This window comes from Choloepus didactylus, chromosome 4 (genome assembly GCF_015220235.1).
Source record: "Choloepus didactylus isolate mChoDid1 chromosome 4, mChoDid1.pri, whole genome shotgun sequence".
Taxonomy (NCBI): domain Eukaryota; kingdom Metazoa; phylum Chordata; class Mammalia; order Pilosa; family Megalonychidae; genus Choloepus; species Choloepus didactylus.
The window spans coordinates 37,290,159-37,313,188 of NC_051310.1; the positions used below are offsets into that span (position 1 = coordinate 37,290,159).

General features: G+C 44.1%; 1 protein-coding gene across 1 annotated transcript in view; it reads left to right on the plus strand.

Moving 5' to 3' along the window:
* The first annotated feature begins 4,525 nt into the window (after positions 1-4,525).
* ZFYVE1 (zinc finger FYVE-type containing 1) overlaps positions 4,526-23,030 on the plus strand; it is a 79,735-nt gene continuing 61,230 nt past the window's right edge. Inside the window, exons 1-2 of the mRNA XM_037832370.1 lie at positions 4,526-4,737; positions 6,119-7,053. Of these exons, the coding sequence (XP_037688298.1) occupies positions 6,571-7,053 (483 nt within the window). The 5' untranslated portion in view covers positions 4,526-4,737; positions 6,119-6,570. The remainder of the gene's footprint in view (positions 4,738-6,118; positions 7,054-23,030) is intronic.

Sequence of the window (23,030 nt, forward strand, 5' to 3'; positions counted from 1 at the left end):
AATACCCCTGCATTCTCCACAGGCTCCTCAAGGGGGCACTACATCTTTTTTTTTTTCCTTGTTTTTCTTTTCTTTTTTTTTTTTTTTAACTTTCCCTTCTTTTTAAATCAACTGTATGAAAAAAAAGTTAAAAAGAAAACAAACATACAATAAAAGAACATTTCAAAGAGACCATAACAAGGGAGTAAGAAAAAGACAACTAACCTAAGATAACTGCTTAACTTCCAACATGTTCCTACTTTACCCCAAGAAAGTTACCTAATATAGCAACAATTCTGTGAACTTGCTCCTACTATATCCATCAGAAATTAACAGACCATAGTCATTCCTGGGCATCCCCAGAACGTTAAATAGCTTATCTGTTCTTCTTGGATTATTGTTCCCCCTTCCTTAATTGCTCTCTATTGCTAGTTCCCCTACATTCTACATTATAAACCATTTGTTTTACATTTTTCAAAGTTCACATTAGTGGTAGCATATAATATTTCTCTTTTTGTGCCTGGCTTATTTCGCTCAGCATTATGTCTTCAAGGTTCATCCATGTTGTCATATGTTTCACGAGATCGTTCCTTCTTACTGCCACGTAGTATTCCATCGTGTGTATATACCACATTTTATTTATCTACTCATCTGTTGAAGGACATTTGGGTTGTTTCCATCTCTTGGCAATTGTGAATAATGCTGCTATGAACATTGGCGTGCAGATATCTGTTCGTGTCACTGCTTTCCAATCTTCTGGGTATATACCGAGAAGTGCAATCGCTGGATCGAATGGTAACTCTATATCTAGTTTTCTAAGGAACTGCCAGACTGACTTCCAGAGTGGCTGAACCATTATACAGTCCCACCAACAATGAATAAGAGTTCCAATTTCTCCACATCCCCTCCAGCATTTGTAGTTTCCTGTTTGTTTAATGGCAGCCATTCTAACCGGTGTTAGATGGTATCTCATTGTGGTCTTAATTTGCATCTCTCTAATAGCTAGTGAAGCTGAACATTTTTTCATGTGTTTCTTGGCCATTTGTATTTCCTCTTCAGAGAACTGTCTTTTCATATCTTTTGCCCATTTTATAATTGGGCCGACTGTACTATTGTCATTGAGTTGTAGGATTTCTTTATATATGCAAGATATCAGTCTTTTGTCAGATACATGGTTTCCAAAAATTTTTTCCCATTGAGTTGGCTGCCTCTTTACCTTTTTGAGAAATTCCTTTGAGGTGCAGAAACTTCTAAGCTTGAGGAGTTCCCATTTAGTCTATTTTCTCTTTTGTTGCTTGTGCTTTGGGTGTAAAGTCTAGGAAGTGGCCGCCTAATACAAGGTCTTGAAGATGTTTTCCTACATTATCTTCTAGGAGTTTTATGGTACTTTCTTTTATATTGAGATCTTTGGTCCATTTTGAGTTAATTTTTGTGTAGGGGGTGAGGTAGGGGTCCTCTTTCATTCTTTTGGATATGGATATCCAACTCTCCCAGCCCCATTTGTTGAAAAGACCATTATGACTCAGTTCAGTGACTTTGGGGGCCTTATCAAAGATCAGTCGGCCATAGATCTGAGGGTCTGTCTCCGAATTCTCAATTCGATTCCATTGATCTATATGTCTGTCTTTGTTTTGCACCATATTTTATACTGTATTGCTTTTTGTTTGTTTGTTCGTTTTTAATACAGTTTTATTGAGATATATTCATATATCCTGCAATCATCCACAGTGTACAATCAATTCACAGTACCATCATATAGTTGTGCATTCATCACCAGAATCAACTTTTGAACATTTTCCTTACTCCAAAAAAAATAAATAAATAAATAAATAAAAATAAAAGTAAAAAGGAACATCCAAAACATTCCATGCCCACATCTCACCCTATTTTACATTTAGTTTTTGTCCCCATTTTTCTACTCATCTGTCCACACACTGGATGAAGGGAGTGTGAGCCATGAGGTTTTCACAATCACACAGTTACACCACATAAGCTACATAATTATGCAATCGTCTTCAAGAATCAAGGCTACTGTGTTGCAGTTTGACAGTTTCGGGTATTTCTTTCCAGCTATTCCAATACACTAAAAACTAAGAAGGGATATCTGTGTAGTGCATGTCGCAGCCCATAAGGGCTATGCCAGTCCAGAGGCCAAAGAAGACAATGAGCATTTTCTGATACATGAACTTTTATTCAGGGCTTACCAACAGGGTGAGAAGTCATGGAGAGATCATGATGGCTCTCTCATGCCAGGCGGGCATCACATTCGCAGGGAAGTCGACCGGCTGATTGAGAGAGGACAGCAAGCCAGTTATAAGGGTTTAAGACAAAGATAATCCTAAGGGTTGGGGAGCATAGATGTGGGAACAGGTCACTGTGACATGGGGTTGGTGAAGGAAAGACTAGATTAACATTTGAGGGTGGGAGGTCTGGGATACAATTACATCTTGCTCTTTTGTGAGACCAAGAGCCTCTCACCTCCTGCCTGCTTCCCGTTTCACATTTTAAAGTTACAGTTTAAGGTCAACTCACCCTTTTTCTCTTCACCAACTTACAAAGATGATAGGTTAAATATTAGCTGTCTAGGTCACAGTGCGCCAAAGTCCACAGGCCTGTTTTGTTCAGGCCTGGGGATGCCACAGCGCATAAAAATGCCCTCCAGAGTGACTTCTCCATTCCGTTTGAAATCTCTCCATAGCTTAGTTCTTAATATCCTGGTTTTTGGTCTGGCATAGGAAAAAAAAATTCCCAGCCATGTTGTGTAGCCAGTCCAACTAGTCACTCTCTGCCCAGTCTTCAAAACATAATTTTCAGCAATAAAACCCTCATACATGGCTCGGTCATTATTATGCAGATTTGGTTTTTACCATTGTTCTAATTATATCCATTGAATTATAAGGGAAAAGAATGTCCTGCTTCAAGTAAAGAATTTTGGATTCTTGTCCCAGCTTCGTCAATAGTTTGCTTGTGACCTTGGCAAGTCATTTAATCTTAGTCTTCTCATATGGATTAACAATTATCGAGATAGTATCATAGAATGTTAGAATTAGCAGGGACCTCAGAGATCACACAGTACTACTTTATTTTATGGAGAGGTTGGGTGACTTACTCAAGCCACCTAGATAGTTAAGAGGTTTTTTTAGAACAAACCTCCAGTCTTCAGCATCATAAACTGGTGCTGTTTTCATTACATCAGGCTTTCTCTCAGTTTTGTCCAAGAAACAAACAGGAGAGAAAACAAAGCAAAACAAAACAGAAAAAGTGAAAGTGCTAAACAAATATAAAGCCGTTTTTAAAAAGTTGATGAGAGTGTTAATCATTAGCCTACTCTGTAGCCTGATAACTTTACCTTGAAAGTGTACCCCATCTAAACCAAAGATAATTTAAAATTCAGAAGTTTTTAACTATTTAAGGAAATGTCAGAAAAATAATATGTAGGGAAAAAAATGGTTGTCCGCGGGACGTGACTCCCGGGGATGAGCCTGGACCACCTTTGTAGGATTGAGAAAGGGGGAAGAGAATGAAGCAAAATAAAGTTTCAGTGGCTGAGAGATTTCAAATGGAGTTAATAGGTCATTCTGGAGGTTACTCTTATGCATTATATAGATATCCCTTTTTAGCTTTTAGTTTATTAGAATAGCTAGAAGGAAATACCTGAAACTGTTGAACTGCAATCCAGTAACCTTGATTCTTGAAGATGAGTGTGTAACTATATAACTTACATGGTATGACCATGTGATTGTGAAGACCTTATGGCTCATACTCCGTTTATCCAGTGTATGGACAGATGAGTAGAAAAATGGGGAAAAAAAAGCAAATGACTAATAGTGGGGGAGGAGGGGTATGGGATGTTTTGGGTGTTCTTTTTACTTTTATTTTTTTGAGTAATGAAAATGTTCAGAAATTGTGGTGATGAATGCACAACTATATGATGATACTGTGAATAATTGTACACTGGATGATTGTATGGTACGTGAATATATTTCAATAAAATTGCATTAAGAAAAATGATTAGCGTGGAAAGCACTCTTGAGGGGAAAACAAAATTCCCACAAGAGTACTTATATTCTCATCAATTCTTTCTGGTCTTTTTCTAGTTTGTGCCCTTTGAAACTGGGGAAGGAAGGCTGCCTATTTTAACATATATCTCAAAAAAATGGTGTGCTGTAAGGTTTGCTTGAAAACAAATTATTTGTCTCGCCATTTCCCACTACTATTCCCATTATTTCATCAGTTCTCTAATTTAGCACCACTCCCTCCCGGGCCACTTTCCAAAACAAATCTCCCTGATATCGGCGGAAACCAGTCAATACCAAAACTCCAAATCCCGAAATGCCTGGTGCCGGTCTTCACCTACCTAATCGCAAGCGCAGCCTTTTCGGTGCTGGGAGCTGTAGTCCTTCAGGCTCTTTGCTCCCAGGAAGCGGGAGAGGACGCATTTGGGGGGAACTACACCTCCCAAAAGGCTGTGCACACCATTCTCCTCTCCGGTCGGCGTCGGGCTCCACCCCCTCCCACTCCTCCCTCCCCGGCTGCACAGCTCACGCCTTCCTGTTAGTTCGAGCTGGGAGAAGTTCACTCTGATCAGCTGATCTTAACTGACAACAGGAGAGGTGGAAACCCGGGAGGCAACGCAGGAGGAGGGGGCTGGAGATGGAGATGAGGATGAATCCACCGGTGTCCTGAGGAACAGCCCCCGCCCTCACCGGCGCCCCGCGGCTCCGCGACACCGCCCCGCCGCGGCCGAGCTGTTTCGTGGTGGGGTTCCTGGGCCACAGCGGGCGGGGAGGGCAGGGCATGGCCCTGCGCGGGGCGAGCAATCGTCTTGGGGCTCTGACTGTCCCCGGGAGAAAGGGGGGGGGCGGGTGCGGCTGGGATGGGGGTGGGGTGGTATAAACAATGGATTCGTCTCTGGGCTCTGTCGGCGTGGGGGGATTTGGGGGGCCTTCTTTGTTCTTGGACTCCGCTTCTGCCCCTCTGGTTGAGGTGGTGGTGTCCCAGAGGAAGGAAGGGTGAGGAACCCCCAGCTGAAGAGAGGCGTCGTGGTGGGGGCGCGAGGCAGATTGTCTGCTTGGCTTGGCGAGGGTGAGGTGTTCTTTTGAAGGTTAATTTTATATTTTTCTCAATTATGACAAGCTTTGATTTTTGTTTCCGTTTTGCGAGTTGACTGGGCACATCTGAGGTTAGGGTGTAAATAAGGTGCCCTCGTCTCTCCCTTGCCTTCCTTGTTTATCTAAAAATAAGATTGCTAGATCGATTACGGTAGTGGAGGAGTGAATATCAGAAAGAAGGGCTTTACACCCATTCCTTGTAATGGGGAGGCAAAGTCACGGTCGTTAAGAATATAATTGTAGGGGAAGTAAAGAAGGCCCCTTTCCTCACCTAGGTATTTCTTTTCTCCTTCTTCTTCTTTTTAAGTTATTTTTAAGTTAGTTTTTGAGTGAGGAAGAGAAAAATCATTTGTTTTGACTCACTGCAGGCCTGACTTTGCAGTGGGCCATAGTGGTGGAGGAATTCTGTCTCCTGTTGCTGTCTTTTTTTTTTTTTTTTTGGCAGTTAGAGAAGGGACAAAAGGAAGGACAATAATTGTTTTTATTCTTTTCAACATAAAATAGTGACTATTGTTTCCAGGTTTAGAGTCCTTAACAGACATCTGTCTAGAATTGAAACAATCTAATTACAAGGGTAACCAGATCTGCCCAGGTCTTTGATGAAGCTGAAGTTTAATTTTTTTTTTCTTTAGCTGTTGATGGTCCTCTTTTCTCCACCTCTCCCAGTGGTGGGGTGGGAGTAGGGATGCAGAGGATTGTCCCTCCAAAGACTATTTGCTTAGTAATTTTGATTCTGAATTTAATAACTGAATGAACAGAGAATTTCTGTCTGGGAAATAGAGCAGCAAAGTCTCTTAAGTGCCTTGGGCCTAGAGGTGGTGTTTGTTTTCAAAAGGAGGAGACTTAGCCATGATTTTGAGAAGAAATTTCTAGTGTCATTACAAGCCAGTGTGAATTACCAGCAAGAATGAAATTTCTCTCAAGAGCTTTGGCCTACTATTTAATCACAATCTCTCTCTTTTTTTCTTTTTTTTTTAGAGCTTTTTTTTTTTTAGGTGAATGAAATCTCTTTCCTTCTTCTACTCTAGGTATCTCCTGGTCTCCTGAAATATTAACTTGAGGTTAGATTATATTGAAAACCTCCTGACCACTCTCTTTCAACACCAAAACCCAAACCCTGTGGCTGAGGCTCAACCAAAGAGCCCACCTCAGTGAACCCATCAAACCTCTCTCAGATAGCCATAAAAGACCCTTTCAAGTTAATTTTGACTATGCATTTGCCTGTACTTTATGGAGGATGAAATCATCAGAACAAATCAACATTGCTGCTGATACAAGACTGTTGGAGGCAGAAAATTAAAATTTCGAACATTTATGAGTGTGTGAAGCATTATAATAGGACACCAAAGTGTTTTTAAAAGGTGTTCAGAACGCTGTGGAAGTTTCTGGGTGGTCTTTAGACTCAAAGCCTTTGTCTCCACTCCTGGGGAGCCGCTCAGTGACTGTTGCATGGTGATTGTGTTTCCTTCCCAAACTGAGCATGAGTGCCCAGGCTTCCCCAGTGGAGAAGGGCCTGAATCCAGGGCTGATGTGCCAGGAGAGTTATGCCTGCAGCGGGTCAGACGAAGCTGTCTTTGAGTGTGATGAGTGCTGCAGTCTCCAGTGTCTCCGCTGCGAGGAGGAGCTCCATCGGCAGGAGCGCCTGAGAGAGCATGAGCGGATAAGGCTCAAACCTGGCCACATCCCTTACTGTGACCCCTGCAAAGGCCCCAGTGGACATTCACCTGGTGTTAGGCAGAGGGCAGCCATGAGGTGCCAGACCTGCAAAATCAATTTGTGCCTGGAGTGCCAGAAGAGGATTCATTCTGGGGGTTACAAAAGGAGACACCCTGTGACTGTGTATCATGTCACTAAGGTCCAGGAGTCACTGGAGGAAGAAGAGATGGATGAGGAGACCAAGAGGAAGAAGATGACTGAGAAGGTTGTCAGTTTCCTCCTAGTGGATGAAAATGAAGAAATTCAGGTAAGTGCTTGGGTTAGTGAATATGTTGTAGTGCAGCAGATCTTTTGTTGGAAGGTGGCTCTCAAGAAAGCCAGGAGGGGCTCACATTTTAATGATTGGAAGACTTAAGTTGCATAGAGTCAGATTTAGTCATTTATCAGCTGTGTGACCTTGGCTGAATTAGTTTCCCTCTCTGAGCCTTAGTTTCCTCATCTATATAATGGGGATTGTGCCTATTTCATTGGGTTGTGAGAATGAAATGAGACTGTGTATACCACAGAGCCTGCCACATAATAATTGCTCAGTATGTGATAGCTGTGTTATTGTATATGATACTGGTGTTATTATTATTAGGATAATTATCAGGAAGAAATGATTTAGAACAATTTTCTGAATGAGAGCACTTGGGCAAGTTGAGAAAAAATGTCAGTGATAAGGGACTGTGCACGTGCAGGTAAAGAAATACTGACACTGGGTCCCATGGGACTGCTAGGCACTAGGGCACAAACCTGCTATTTCAATTTAGAGAGGCAGGTCTTTAAAAAGTGGCTTTTGATAAGGACAGTATTCTCCCCAAATGGCCTCTTTTTATTTTCACAAATAGGTTTCTAATCAGTAAAAGTCAATGAGGGCATCTGGGATTACAGAATGAGTAGGGAATATTTGGTTTGATTTCCAGTGAGTTGGGGAGGTGGTAGTGTGTGATGGTTAGGAGCGATTGGGGAAGGGGTAGTATAATGTTTAAAAACGTGGGCTTTGGTGTGAACCCTGCTTGAGTTCACATCCAGGCTTCACCACTTATTGACCATATGACCTAGTATTGAAGCTCCCTGCCTCAGTTTCACTTCTACTTCGTAGGTTTGCCGGGAGGATTCATAGAGATTAGGAATGGAAAGGATTTATCACAGGGTCTGGCACATAGTGTTCGTTCAGCTGTGGTTCATTGTTTTTGCCAGAATCATTGGAGTATTTGTGGTACATTAACTCAGTACTTCTAGTGGTGATGACTTCTTACATCTCCAGGTTGGATGAGTACCTATGTAAGTTACCATGTGAAAAATATTTTCATCTCTGTGTTTTTTCCTCCTTGGATAAGCTTATGGAAATGAGTTACATTATGATTCCTATCTACTTCTGTTCTCAGCTAAATACTTTGCTAACACAGACCTTTCTTTATTGGCTTTAGAGGAACTAACAGAGTTGTGGAAGAGTGACCCAGATCCCATTCTGCCTCTCTTGTCAGCAATAATGTCTTCATTATGGATTATGCTCTAATTGGGTAACAGTGGGGACTAAATATTATATAAATGGAACACTTGGATTTGGATGATTCTTAAAGGTTTTGCTATCAGTTCTCTTTAATGTTAGCCTTTTGGGTTGCTGTTATTTGGGAAACTGAAAGGAAGATTTGGCACGAACCAGTAAACTTTATAGAGTGTGTTGACACCAAAATAAAGTGTTTTTTGGGGGTGGGGGGGGTGGGGGGAAGGGTGTGAATCTGTATTTCTTTTTCTAACATTGATACATGTGCCTTTTAAAAGAATTAGGAAAATATAAAGAAGTGTAATGAAGACAAATACAACTATATACAGATGACATTTGTCCTTCATCTTTTTTTCTTGCAGTGTGTAATATGTATATAATTGAGGTGTTTGTAAAGATTCCTCCTGCTTTTCCTCCCTTCGTCAACACTGACCACTTCTCCAGGAAATAACAGTTTATTAATCACAAACAATATTGGTTTGGACTAATGGATTGAACATAGAATTTACTCTTTGAAGTGATGATTTGTTCTCATTGAGTTGTAAGTTGAAAAATACTTTGAAAAAATATCAGGTTCGGTTTTCTGATAGGTGAATGTCCAAAATAATTAGAGAGATGATTGTCTGTTACAAATCTAGATTATAAAATTTGACTAGACTGTAAACTTCTAAAGAACGAGGACCATATCTTATGTCCTGTATCTTGTACAGTGGGAGGCACTTTGTCAGCACATAAATACTTGATTGATTGGTGATATTACCTCTCAAATTCAATTTTTTAGAAAAGGAGATCACAAACATTTCTAGCATAAAACTGAAATAATATAAAAGGGCATACAGGGAAAATCCTATGGCCTAGCGTCCCCTAAGATTTGTTGCTTATGATTTGATTCCATTCCATACCCTCAGTCTCTTTTCTCAGAGGCAGTCACCCTTAACAGTAACTGCATGCCCTTCTAGAATTTTTTCATAGATGTATATGAATACATGTACTTATTCCTTTTATTTTTAAACCAAAACGGAACCTAACATACTTGCCATTCTGAGCTTTACTTTTTTTTTTTTTCACTAAAGGATACTTCTTGGAAAACTTCCCATATCAGCACATTGAGATCTACCTCATTATTTAAAGGCTGACTGGTATTTTGTTGAATGGTTTTTCTGTAATTTTAGCCTGTTAATGGATACTTGAGTTATTAGAAACAAAGATATATTGAATACCCTGTATAATTATCTAGAAATGGAATCTTTGTCAAATGAGATGAGCATTTTAAATTTAGATAGATATCGCTAAATTTCTAAATCTCCTTTTTTTAACCTCTGAAGTACTTTTGTGAATTTCCTATGAGTTCTGGTTTTGGCTCGTAACAGCTAAAAGCTATAGAGCTCTTACATGGTAGGTGTTTGGTGCCAGGAACTGTTCTTAGCTCTTTACATGTATGAGCTTGTTGAATCCTCATCATAGCCCTGTGCGTTAATTTCCTATTTAGTGGCTTAAAACATGCGCATTTATTTTCTTACACTTCTGGAGGTCAGAAGTCCTAAAATGGGTCAGCTGGGTTGTGTTCAGAGCAGGAGGCTCCTGGGAAGAATCCATTTTCTTGCCTTTTCTACTTTTGAGGTTGCCTGTTTTTCTTGGCCTGTGGCCCCATATTCCGTCTTCAAAGCCGGCAGTTTAGCATCTTCCAATCTCTTTCTTTGTCCCTCTGCTTCTGTTTTCACCTTCTGTGTCTGTGGCCCTCCTACCTCCCTCTCATAAGGATTCTTATGATTACATCAGGCTCACCTGGATAATCCAGGATAATCTCCCCATCTCAAATCCTTTTTGCCATTTAAAGTGACGTAGTCACAGGTTCTGGGATTAGGATGTGGACATCTTTGGGGGACCAATATTCAGCCTATCACACCATAAGAAGTAGGTTCTGTTTTATAGACGAGGTCTCTGGAGCATGCAAGTGAAGTAACTTGTTGAAGTCATATGGTAAGCAGCAGAGACAGGGATTTGAACGTAGGTATCTGCCTTCGAAGTCTTTGCTCTTAATTCTTACACGCCTGCACACTGATTGAGTCATTCAGACTCTCTAATTAAGCTTCATTATGGTCGATAGCATCAGCTCACCAATTGTGAGGATCAAATGAAACATAGCTCTGTATAAGAGTAAGACAGTATTACCATTGAAGAGCTGCTTCCTCAGAGCAGTAAAGATTCTGTGAGTGAGGCTCCTGGCTCTCTCTTTTTCTTTTCTTATTTCTAGGCATTTGTAGATTTTCATTGTATTCAGTTTAGTACATTGGGATTATTTTAGTAGTTTATGGTCTATAACTATTATGTGTGGTTTCCTCAAATCCTGTGACCTAGAATCCCCTAAGATTTGTTACTTTTGGTTTAAGTATTATTAAATTTCTTCTGGAAAGCATAAAGGGACAAATTTTAGAGGTTAAAATTTTATCATTACCCTATTGTCATTTGAGTTTGTACTGTAATGGTAAGTTTGAAGAGAGACTAACTTTGTTGTAGGAACCATGTCCATTATTTTTGAGCTCATGAAGTCCCTTTGTGGCTCTTAAATGGATACATGTGACCTGCTAGCCAAAAACTTTCATTAAATATGTTATATGCCAGGTACTTCCTAGGTGCCAGGGATCTGTGGTTAGTAAGATCTGGTCCATACCTTCATAGAGCTCATCATTCAAGTAAGGAGAACAGATTTCACACATATAAACACATACAAAGATGGTTCAGATGTAGTAAGTGTTATTAAGGAAGTGTTATCTTGGAAACCACTTTTGCAACATGGTCAGGGAAGACCTTATTGTAGAGGTGAATTTTTCTTTTTTTTTTTTTTGGTCTCAGAAAAATATTTATTTTTCCTCCCTTTTTTTTAAAAAAACAAACTTTTTATTTTGAAATATTTCAAATTTACAGAACAGTTGCAAAAATAATACAAAAGGCATTCAGAGAACTTCAGCATACCCGCTACCCAGATACGCAGATCCACCAACTTGTGACATTTGTCTTTCCATCCTTCTATCTATCATCTGTCTATTTTCTAAACATTTGAGAGTAGGTTGTATACCTCATGCTCCTTGAACACTTAATACTTCCATGTACATATCCTAAGAACAAGTATACTCACTTATATAACAACCTTAAGTACAGTTATCAAGTTCAAGAACTTGACTTTTAAGTAGAGACCTGATGAATAATACTGGTTGGAGATATAGGCTATCAGAAGGAGGAAGTGGGGAAAAAAACAAAGGTGGGATAGCATATTTGAAGTATAGAAAGAATGCCATTGTGGTTGGAATGAGCTGGAGAGTGATATGGAAAGAAGACCAGATGTGAGCAGGGGCAAGATTGTGTGGGGCCTTTTAGGCCATAGAAATAAATTTGGATTTTATTTTAAGTGTAGTGGGAGGTACCAAATTTCATATGCTGGTAAATCCCATGATCTGATAAAAGTTTTTTAAGAGCAGGCTCTTGATTGCAGTTTGAAGACTAGTTTGTAGCGATTGTAGAGGGACAAGAGGGAAAGCAGGGAGACTACTTAGGAGAAGATGAAGTGAGAGGTGATAGTCTCTTATATTTGGTGTTGTTAATGAGATGTAGAGACATTGATGAGTTTGGAATAAAGTTTGTATGCATTTGGGATAAAGTTGGAGGAATTCTGATCTGTTGGGTGGCAGGGTGAAGGAATGAGAGGGCTCACTGGTGACTCCTAGGCATTTGGTTTGTACGACTAATACCTGCTTAATACCCCAGATTTTATTGACTTAAATTGATAAAAACGAAAATTCTTTAAGTAAGAACTCAATTCGTGCAATAAAAGGAGTTAAATTAGTCTTATTTGGTATTATCTAACATGGTTGTTCTCAACTGGGAGTAATTCCCCCCAGCCTCCCTCCCCGGGGGACATTTGGCAATGTGTGGCATTTTTGGTTGTCATAACTGACAAGTGGAGAGAGGCCAGAGTGCTTCTAAAGAGCATACAATACATAGGGCAGTACCTCCACAGCAAACAATTGTCTGCCCCAAGATGTCAGTAGTGCCAAGACTGAGAAATTTATCTAATGGTTGTTTTGGTCTAATAGACGATCTGGATTCTAGTGAAACGGAAAATATATCAGGGACAAAAAAGTTAACCAATAGGCCAGTTTTTCTTCCCTCTTTAGCTTCTGTTCACTCCTCAGAAATAACCTAGCTAGTGAAATATTCTCTTTTGGCATATTTTGTAGACCCTCAAGTGAAATGGTTGAGATTTTTCTGGGTTGTCTTCATTTATTTTTCCTAGGCCTTAGTGGAACCATACAAGGAAGGCCAAAGGACTTACTGACCCATTATTTAGAGCCAATGATAAATAAGTAATCCACAAGGACAACTCAGCTATAATCTCCTGAAGCCAGAGGCAACACCCTTAGCAAATAATTCAAAGGTTAAACAATAAAGTTTCTGACAATTAGAGGTCTTAGTGGAGGAAGAAGATAGTATTTTCCTATCTGTTGAATCTTGGGAGGGCTTCAGACATCTTGTTTTATCAAAATGTTTACCAGTCCAAGTGGGGTTGGGGGTGGGGGAAGTAAAAACATCAAAGACTTTTTTTTCTTTCATTCTTGTATTTTTTTTTAAACTCCATACAATTTATTTTTCCTTTTTTTCATAAGCACATCATTCTCCTCTTGGTCTGTTTAATACAAACTTCTTATGACTGCCATCCTTCCAAGAGAGTAGAGCAGCAAACTAACAGGAAATCGTACCTGTTTCACCTCATGCCAGCTGACCCCTGACTGGACTCTTAGGAGAGTTGAAGAGTTTTTCATGCCAAAAGACTCATGAACTTAGTCTTCTCATGCCAAACATTCAAGGTGATAAGGGAGCTCAGTCTTGGTTGACCCAAGAGTGGTCAATAAGACACTAAGAAAGTGTCTATCTTGGGCAGGCTCTACTTGATCTAGAAATAGACAGCCTTGGTCCCTCTCACAAATGGGGCCCAAGGTGAGAGTCGTATCTGCCTTTTCTTTCAGCAAAGTCAGTGGTGGACCTCATCTCATTGAGACCGCCCCTTTAAGAAGACCCATCACATTGCTTGGCTGCTTTACTTGTTTACAGTCCCAGAATAGTGCAGCTCAAAATACTGGGACTTTGCTTTTTTTTCCCCCTCCAAATTGGCTAAAAGATACATTATTCCAGTGGGTTTGGGGAATGGAAAATAGCAGAGGATGTTTTCCTACTGTATGGGAATTCTTGACCGCAAATGGGCTGTGCTTATTTACCACATTTCTGTGCTACTTCTGTCTTTGTCTCATCTGCTGTTGACCTCTTGGTCCATCCTCTGCTTCCTGGTATGGGGTAGTGTCCTAGTCTGCTAATGCTGCAGAATGCAGAACACCAGAGATGGATAGGCTTTTATAAAACGGGGGTTTATTTCACTACACAATTACAGTCTTAAGGCCACAAAACGTCCAAGGTAACACCTCAGCAATCGGGTACCCGCACCGGAGGATGGCCAATGGCCTCTGGAAAACCTCTGTTAGCTAGGAAGACAGCTGGCATCTGCTCCAAAGCTCCGGCCTCAAAACGACTTTCTCCCAGGACGTTCCTCTCCAGCAAGCTTGCTTCTCTTCAAAACATCACTCCCAGCTGCACTCTCTTTCCTCTTTGAGTCAGCTCATTTATATAGCTCCACCGATCAAGGCCCACCCCAAATGGGCGGGGCCACGCCTCCATGGGAACATCTCATCAGAATCATCTCCCACAGCTGGGTGGGGCACATTCCAAGCAAATCCAACCAGCACCAAAAACGTCTGCCCCACACAAGACTACAAAGATAATGGCATTTGGGGGACACAATACACGCAAACCGGCACAGGTAGCTTCTTGGGGCTTGACCCTTTCCAGGCCCTCTGTTTCAAACAGACTGCTGGAAACCTATTAGGACTTACTTCTAGTCAATAGTCATGAGCAAGAGGGATCTGACTCTTCTAAATTGTTTAACATCCCTATTTTTCTTTTCGAACGGCCAAACTGTTAGGGTGTAAAGACTAATTTTGATGCATTGTCTAGTTAGCCCTTGGGCGAGTTCTGGTCAGAACATAAATACATTTACTATTGGTTTCTTAGGTGCCATATAGGAAACATAACAAACAAAAAACCAGATCTGCTTAGGTGCTGCCAGAATAATAAGCATAATTGTATGTAGTACCAGAGCCTCCCTTCTCCACTGCTGCCTTTTATTCATAGAAGCCCAAGTAAAAGCCCCTTTTGTTTAGTGTTGGTGATAGAGGGGAGGGCATTGTATGGGATTACTGGGAAACCCAGGGTTGAGGATGACTCAGACAAGCAGAAAGATGAAAGAGCCCTATTTTGGGCCTTTTCTTTCTGCTCACATCTTCTGAGCTTTCTCAGACTTGGGCTCATTCAGTTATAACAGGCTTCTGGCATTTTACCTGGAAGGTGATTTTGTTTAGTGTGGGGCTATTTAAGATTTGACCCATATAAGCCATCAAAACCACCATGAGTCAGCTTTTCAGGGAACCTCTCTTTAACTATTTCAAGTTACCTCCAGTTTGCATGATTGTATTTTTCTTTTTTTTTTTTTTTTCTGTTTTGTCACTTCCTTGAAGTGATTGATTTTGCCAGAACTGGACAAACATTTGGCTGTTTGAGCTGGGTTAATATAACAGGCAGATTTCTTAAGTTGACCTTGTGTGTTTTCCCTGTGGATGTGTCTCCCAGAGGTGCCACCCTTGAGTGGCACACCTGGAAATTGTGTGTAGCACAGAAGCACTTCTGAAGGCTGAACTTTTCTGGGGAGACTTGCCTGCTTTGGGAGGAGCTCCCATAAGGTCATTTCAGTCTGAGGTTAGAACTGCTAAATGTTTTTATCACATTTGATTGGTGATCGAAAATCAGAGGAAAGCTAGTTGGGGAGACCATGAGGAAGGGAAGGAGAACAAACATATAGAAAGTTCCAGGCAAGATGAATTGGAAAGACTTATGGGATGGGACATTGAGGGACTTTTTTTTTAAATTCAGTTTTATTGAGATATATTCACATAGCATACAGTCATCCATGGTGTACAATCAGCTGTTCACAGCACCATCATATAGTTGTGCATTCATCACCCCAATCTATTTTTGAACGTTTTCCTTATACCAGAAAGAATAAAAATAAAAATAAAAAGAACACCCAAATTATCCTCCCATCCCACCCTATTTTTCATTTAGTTTTTGTCCCCATTTTTTTTACTCATCCATCCACACACTGGATAAAGGGAATGTGATCCACAAGGTTTTCACAATCACGCTGTCACCTCTTGTAAGGTACATTGTTATACAGTTGTCTTCAAGAGTGAAGGCTGTTGGGTTGGAGTTTGATAGTTTCAGGTGTTTACTTCTAGCTATTCCAATACATTAAAAGCTATAAAGGGTTATCTATATAGTGCATGAAAGTGTCCACCAGAGTGACTTCTCGACTCTATTTGAAATCTCTCAGCCAGTGAAGCTTTATTTCGTTTCATTTTGCTTCCGCCTTTTGGTCAAGGAGATGTTCTCAATCCCACAATGCCGGGTCCAGAATCATCCCCGGGAATCATATTCTGCGTTGCCAGGGACATTTGCACCCCTGGGAGTCAGGTCCCACATAGTGGGGAAGGCAGTGAGTTCACCTGCCAAAGTGGCTTAGCTAGAGAGAGAGGGCCACATCTTAGCAACAAAGAGGCACTCAGGGGGAGACTCTTAGGCACAATTTTAAGCAGGTTTAGCCATAGAGGGACTTCTGAAGGCAGGAAAGGGTGGATGCTTCCTTGGAGATTGAGGAGGATGTTTTGTTCCTCTTTCTGGTGGCTTTTGGCTGGCAATTAAAAGGCTTTATTTGACTGGTTTGTGGTAGCTGGTGTTCTTAGAGTTCTTAGAGTTCTTAGTGTTCTTAGAGACATGTATGTACCAACCATGTGTAAGCACCTGACCTCTGGTTTGACTTCATTGGAGGGCGATTCTACTTTCTGGTAGCTTCTGGAAAATTTTTTTCACTTCCTGATTTCCTTCAATTTGAGGGTGAAATATTGCTGTCATTTCCCAGAGAATTTGACTCTAGATGCTCGAATGCTAGAAAAAAACTGACAGACCTGGATTCTGGCATTTATTCACAGACACTTCAGGTTCAGATTAAGAGACACCATAATCCCAAGCAATTCAGCAGTCATTGAGTATTCTAGTAATTCCTCTACTTTCTAGCCCAATCCCTTCTTTCTGATGAATATGTCATCTACATGGCTAAATTCTTTTCCATGATCTCTCATAGCCTTTTCTTTCAAAGAGCTCAGTATAGTTTACATGTATCATTCAACAACAGTTATAAACATTTATTCAGTGTCAATTATATGCCTTAATAGTTTGGGTAACGTCTCTATGAAAAAATGATTTAAAATGAAAACTCAAAGAGGTTAAGTGAATCTGGAGAGGGATGGCAGAGGCCTAATCATTCTCAGGAAAACCCAGCTCTCTTTTGTGTTTGTCTTTAGTAGAGGCTATTTGAGGATCCCAGAGTTCTTTCTGCATGCCCTTTCTGGCCCTGGTGACCAAGAGTTTAGTCTGTTAGTAGGTCAGAGGATACACTACTGTTTTCCCCCTATGTCTTAATTAGCTCTGTTATTTAGTCTGAATTATCTTTCAGAAAGACTTCTTTCCTCCTTTCCTCCTTCCTTCCTTTCTTCCTCTTTCTCTCTCTCTCTCTCTTTTTCTCTCTTTCTCATTCTTTCTTCTTTCATCAAAAAGCTAAATCTATCACTGCATGGGCAAATAGTTTCTTTCTAGAACTAAATATAAATGACTTTTAGGTTTATATACTATTTTGGATTCTTTAGGACATTTCTCTTTCCTCCATTAGCACAGAAAATTAAGTTTGCTACATTTTTTAAAGGGTTAGCCAAAAAAGGTTTCAGCTTTAAATTGCTACCTTCTTTGACCACATATTAAAAGAGCAACCCCTGCCCCCCACCTTGTAGTTCCTAGCCTCCTTTCCTGATTTTTCTTCATACCTCTTATCACCATATGCTATACCATGTATTTTTAAAAATCAACTTTATTTTGGTATAATATATCCATAACAATGCACACATTTTAAAGGTATAGTTATATGAGTTTTGACAAATGTATACGCCTGTGTAACTACCACCATAGTCAACATCACTATCAACCAAAAAGGTTCCCTTATGTCCTAGGAAGTCAGTCCCCAGCAATCACTGATCTGTTTCCTGCGGTCGCAGTTGATTTATCTGGGGGGGGGGGGGGGGCCGGTTGCTGAACCCTAGGCTCTTGGCGTTGCTCGGAGGGTACCGGCGGCGGGGGCTCTTTCCCGGCGGCGAGGGCGAGGCGGGGGACTGGGCCCGGTCCCCGGCGGAGGCGTGCAAGGTGTGGAGGGCGGCGAGAAGGAACAGGCAGGACACAGTTCTTTGAGGGTGAAGAAGCCAAGAGAGTTTATTAGGGGTGAGCACAGGTTATATAGGCTGGCATAGAGGGCGGGGGTTGTTACAAGTCAATGCTGAGGGGATAAAGGCTAGGATTGGTTCTGAGAGGGTGCGGAGGTTAGGATTGGTTCTAAGAGAGCACGGAGGTTGTTTGAAAAGGGGCGGGAGTTGCTCTGGCAACGGTGTCTGGCAACAATGTATGCGCACTGGTGGTGATGGGAGTTGCACTGGCAACGGGGAGTGTCCGGGCAAGATAAGGGGGTGGGGAAAACTCGGTTCCCTCCTGCAAGCCTCCCCTAACGGTGGTATTTTGGGTGAGGAAATGGGGCCTGCCTCCGGCCTCACTTTCCCAGGCCTGAGGGGCTGTGGAGGGCGCTGTCGCCCGTGCCCACCACCCTCCCCAGGGGCGGATCCGGTCCCCTGGCCCAGGCCCGCCAAGTTGAAGCACGTAATCAGTGTCCCGCATTTCCCCCTTCTTTTCTAATTGAAGGAAGAAGCTTACCGGAGAGGTCCGCTAAGGGATGAGGGAAGGGGGAGGCCGGGGAGGGGAAAAGGGGTTGACGGTGGCTCAGCGAGGTTGGAGCTTGATGTTGGTGTGGCGCCCGGGCGCTTGACAGGGGTCTCGCTGCTTGCGGGATGGACGAGGGTGGCGACGCTGAGGAGGGTTAGCTTCTTCAGTGGAGGCAAGTTGTTGATACTGGACTTGCACAAATGATGAGAGGACAGCATTGGTATTGGCCTGGCTTTTAGCAAGTTGGCGAAGTCTGCGGATAACCCAGGGTCCTAGGGTGAGAGCTAGAATAATTATTAGTAGGGGGCCTATGAGGGGGAGGAGGTAAGGGAGGAGGGAGGTAAAGATGTGGGACCAATAGTTGGCACTTCACGGTCCCTTTTGCGCTGTTCTAGTCCCTCTCGGACTTTCTTTAGGCTGTCTTCGGCAAGACCTGTGAAATTGGCATAAACACAGCATTCTTCTCCTAGGGCGGCGCAAAGGCCTCCTTCTTTGAGGAGAAGAAGGTCGAGACTTCAGCGGTTTTGGAGCACGACCTCAGAGAGGGAGTTAACAGAATTTTTAAGATGGGAAATAGCGTTTTGTAGGTGACGAATGTCCTCGTCAACGGCCGCCTGGAGGTGAGTTAGGGCGGAGCCTTGACTGGCTAGCGCAGCGATTCCGGTGCCAGCGCCTGCAAGACCTAGGAGGGAGGCAATCGTGAGGGCGGTGATGGGCTCTTGCTTTTGCAGAGGGGCAGGAGCTGCAGTTCTTTCCAGGCGGAGGAAGAAGTCTTCTTCGCTGTGGTATAGGACCCTAGGGATAAGGACAATTAGGAGGCAAGTTTTATTAGTTGTATTGAGGGTTTGCATGTTAAGGCAGGGGGTAAGTCCTGTAGAGGAGCAGAGCCATTGGGAGGAGTTGTGGGGAATAAGAAACTTGGCAGAGCTGCTGGGAGATGAGTAGTTGGCACAAGCTGTGAGGTTGGGAGAGTTACTTGAGCAAGGGCGGATGCACTTTCCTGTAAAGGAGACCGAATGAAAGGTTAGGGGGATGGCAGAGGTATTTCAATTGCATTCTAAGGGGCTGTTTTCTGTATTTTCTGAAAAGGAAAGGTTGGAGGCAACTGGCTCATACAGGGGGGAGGAAGTGGAGAGGTAAAGCCAACAAGAGGAGGTAAGATTGGGGTGGGAGGAATTTACCGAGGTGAAGGCTGCTTGGATAAAGTCGAGGAGGGGAGAGGAGTAACGAGAGGGGGGTAGGAAAGGTTGGGGTGGTGGGGTTGGCGATGCGTTGTTTGCAGCTGAGGTGCGGCTGGTTGGAGCTGAGGTGCGGCTGGAGGGCTGTGGAAAAAGGGGTTCACTCAGACTGGGGTCCAGGCCCAGGTGTACTGTTGTCATCTGGTGCACCAGGTTGCGGAGACCACGGCGTTCTTGTCTCGTTAGACGCGTGGTTGCTGGTGGCGGGCTGGATTGCCCTTCCTGGGATCCAGATTGGTTGTGCTGCTGCATCTGGGAAAACACAAGCAAACCCGCGCCCCTGGGCGAGGAGTGGGGAGGGACCCTTCCAGGCATTAGTCTCTGGGTCCTTCCAGTAAACCATCGGGGCCTGGGTGGGCCTATACGAGGGCCCCCAATGTTTATGTAGGGGCGAAAGCCCTTCTTTATTGAATGTGAGTAGATTAAGGTGAATAAGGGCTGCTATGATAAGGTCCCCTGGAGTTGCCTGGGGGAGCATTGCCCTTTCTTTTTCAATTTGTGTTTTTAAGCGGCGATGGACTGCTTCCACAATGGCTTGCCCCTGTGGATTATAGGGGATGCCGAAATGATGGGTGATGTTATATAACTGAAGAAAGGCCGCAAAGGAGGCACTGCGATAGGCAGGCCCATTGTCCGTTTTAGGTCCCAGGGGACTCCCATGAAGAGAATTCCTTGTCTTAGGGCCTTGATACAGTGTGTGGCCGTTTCCCCGGCAAGGGGGACTGCATAACACATGGCCGAGAAGGTGTCAATTATTACATGCACATATTTGAGGCGCCCAAAGGACGGAACGTGAGTTATGTCCATTTGCCATCTAGAATTGGGTTTTAGGCCTCGTGGGTTGACTCCCTGAGGTTGCAGGGGGCCAAGCGGCGCGAAGGGCGCACAAGTTGCGCAATTGCGGACAAGATGTTTACAGGTGTCTAGGGGGAGGCCACATAGATGATGTAACGACGTAGCCGAAAAGTGAAACCTGGAATGCAATAACTTGGCCTGGTTAACAGCATCCCCCGGAGGGGCTGCCGTGTGGGTTAGCATAGCTTGGGTATTCTGAGGTGAGACCGCTTGGTCTACTATACTATTGCCATTAGCCAGGGGCCCCGGAAGGCCTGAGTGACTACGAATGTGGCTAATGAACCAAGGATCCTGTCGATGCTCCAGGATGCTTCTGAGGTCAGAAAGTGCTTTATCAATGGCCGAGTCTCCCGGGAAAAAGGTGGAAAACGCGAGGACTCGGCAGACCTGATACGTGTAGAGGCTGTCTGTGAAAATGTTTACTGGGTGGTTGCAGTGGGCGTTTAGCGCGTATGACACCGCCAGAATTTCCCCCACTTGGACTGAATGAAGGTTGACATAGCTGAATAGGCGGGGTTTTGGGTGGTCCTGAGAATAAGAGAGGAAGGCGAAACGGGTTTTGGAGGTGTCAGTGAAGACGGTAGTGGCACCCGGGATGGGTGCAGAGGAGGGGAAAGGATGGAAGGGGCTGCGGAAGGGAAGCTTGGCGAGCCCCTGTAACAGTCGATGGCTAGGATAGTGGCAGCTGAATTCCCCCTGAAATTCTTCTAAGAGGATTTGCATGTCCGGGTTATCACGTATGAGCAGGCGGGTTTGGCCTGCGTCCAGGGGCCAAACAATTTTTTCCGGCGGCACTCCAAATACATGAACAGCCAGGGTGACTAGATCTGAAGCTAGGCTGATCCAGAGCCGCACTGCGGGGCAAATTTTCCTAAGCCGGCTTTTAGCGGGGTGCACCCAAAGCAGAGGGCCTTCCTGCCACAGGCAGCCCATGGGTGTGCCGGGCGTAGGAAGGATGAGTGCTATAAGATTGCCCTCTTTAGTGCTAAACCTGTTGAGACAGCAGGCAGCGAGCGCCTTGTTAATGGCAGCAATGGCTTCCTTTGCCTCCTGGGTGAGCTTAATGCACCGAGAGATTGCTAACGGTGGGGCTTCAGGGACACTGAGCAGCATAAAGAGTGGTTGGAGCTGCGCGGTGGTGATTGGCAACGCAGAGCGGAGCCAATTGATCTGGCCACAGAGCTGTTGGAGCTCAGTGATAGTGACCCGATCCGGTATGTCTAGCTGGGGAGCGGACGGGGCAATGGTTTTATTAATACTAAACCCTAAGAAGGCTAATGGTGGCACAATCTGAACTTTATCGGGCTGAACCGTGAGGCCGAGGTCAGCTAAATTAGCGGTGAGGTCTTTAAGGATTAGAGGAAGCGCCTCGGCGTCCTCAGAGGCCACCAAAATGTCATCCATGTAATGGATGAGCATGGCCCGCTTTCGCAGGGGGGCCACTGCGTGATTAACATACATTTGGCAGATGGCCGGACTGTTACGCATCCCTTGAGGGAGGACTTTCCATTGGTACCTGCTAGCCGCGCCCGCGTGATTGGGGACGGGAACTGTAAAGGCAAAGCGCGGGCGGTCTCGCTTATGTAGCGGGATGGAAAAGAAACAGTCTTTGATGTCAATAGTGGCTACATGATAGTGGGCTGGGATGGCCACCGGATGGGGGAGGCCAGGCTGCGGGGAACCCATGGGAAGAATTGATCTCCCGCAGATCATGGAGGAGTTTAAATTTCCAGAGGGCCTGGCACGGGAGTGGGGGTAGGGGCAGCGTTGCCCCAAGGGTTGCCTTGAGGTGTAGAAGGCAGCCAGGGGTTGTTAGTCGGCAGGGTGGGAGGAGCAGCGGCAGCTGCCAGTAGCGGTTCCGAGGGGGAGCTTGTCGAAGGGGGAGGCGGAAGTGGGAGGCCCCAAGCGTCGCAAGATGGCGGCATGGTAGGCGTGGCTAAGACACAAGATGGCGGACTAGCTACGCCCTGTGAAAGGGCGGGGCCTAAGGCATAAGATGGCGGACTAACTCCGCCCTGTGAAAGGGCGGGGCCTAAGGCATAAGATGGCGGACTAGCTCCGCCCTGTGAAAGGGCGGGGCCTAAGGCGTAAGATGGCGGAGTAGCTCCGCCCTGTGAAAGGGCGGGGTAAAGCGCATGCGGTTTCCGGCCCAGCTTAGGGCTGACGTCATCACTAGAGCACTTCCTCCCCTCAGTGGAAGAAGAAGGAGGAAGCTCGCCATTTTGGAGAGACTGAGTATTGCTTTGTTTCTGGGGGGTGACTTCGAGCGCGTTGTTAATTTGCTCAACTAAGGATTCTGTGTCCGAATCGTGGTCCGCATTAGTCTCGCTGTCTGAATCTGTGGACTGAGTTGATAGGGCCTCCTTGGATTTAATAGGGCCCCGATCAGGGGGGAGGGAGCCTTGAAGGCAGGAGCGGACTGTTATTAAGGTGGGGAGCAAGCCAGGAGGGAAGCGCTTGCTCTCATGTTCCATGGCATTGGTGACCCGATCAATAAGGCGAGTATAAGTAACAGGGTCCCAAAGATGGCAAGTGGTGAGCCATGGGTTAAAGGGCAGCAGGAGGTCCCAGTATACTTGCAGCTGCCGGATAGACACCTTACAGCGATATGTGTCTCGGAGACCCGCCAGAGCGCGAACTTGAGGTGCTTGGCGTGCAGACAGACGA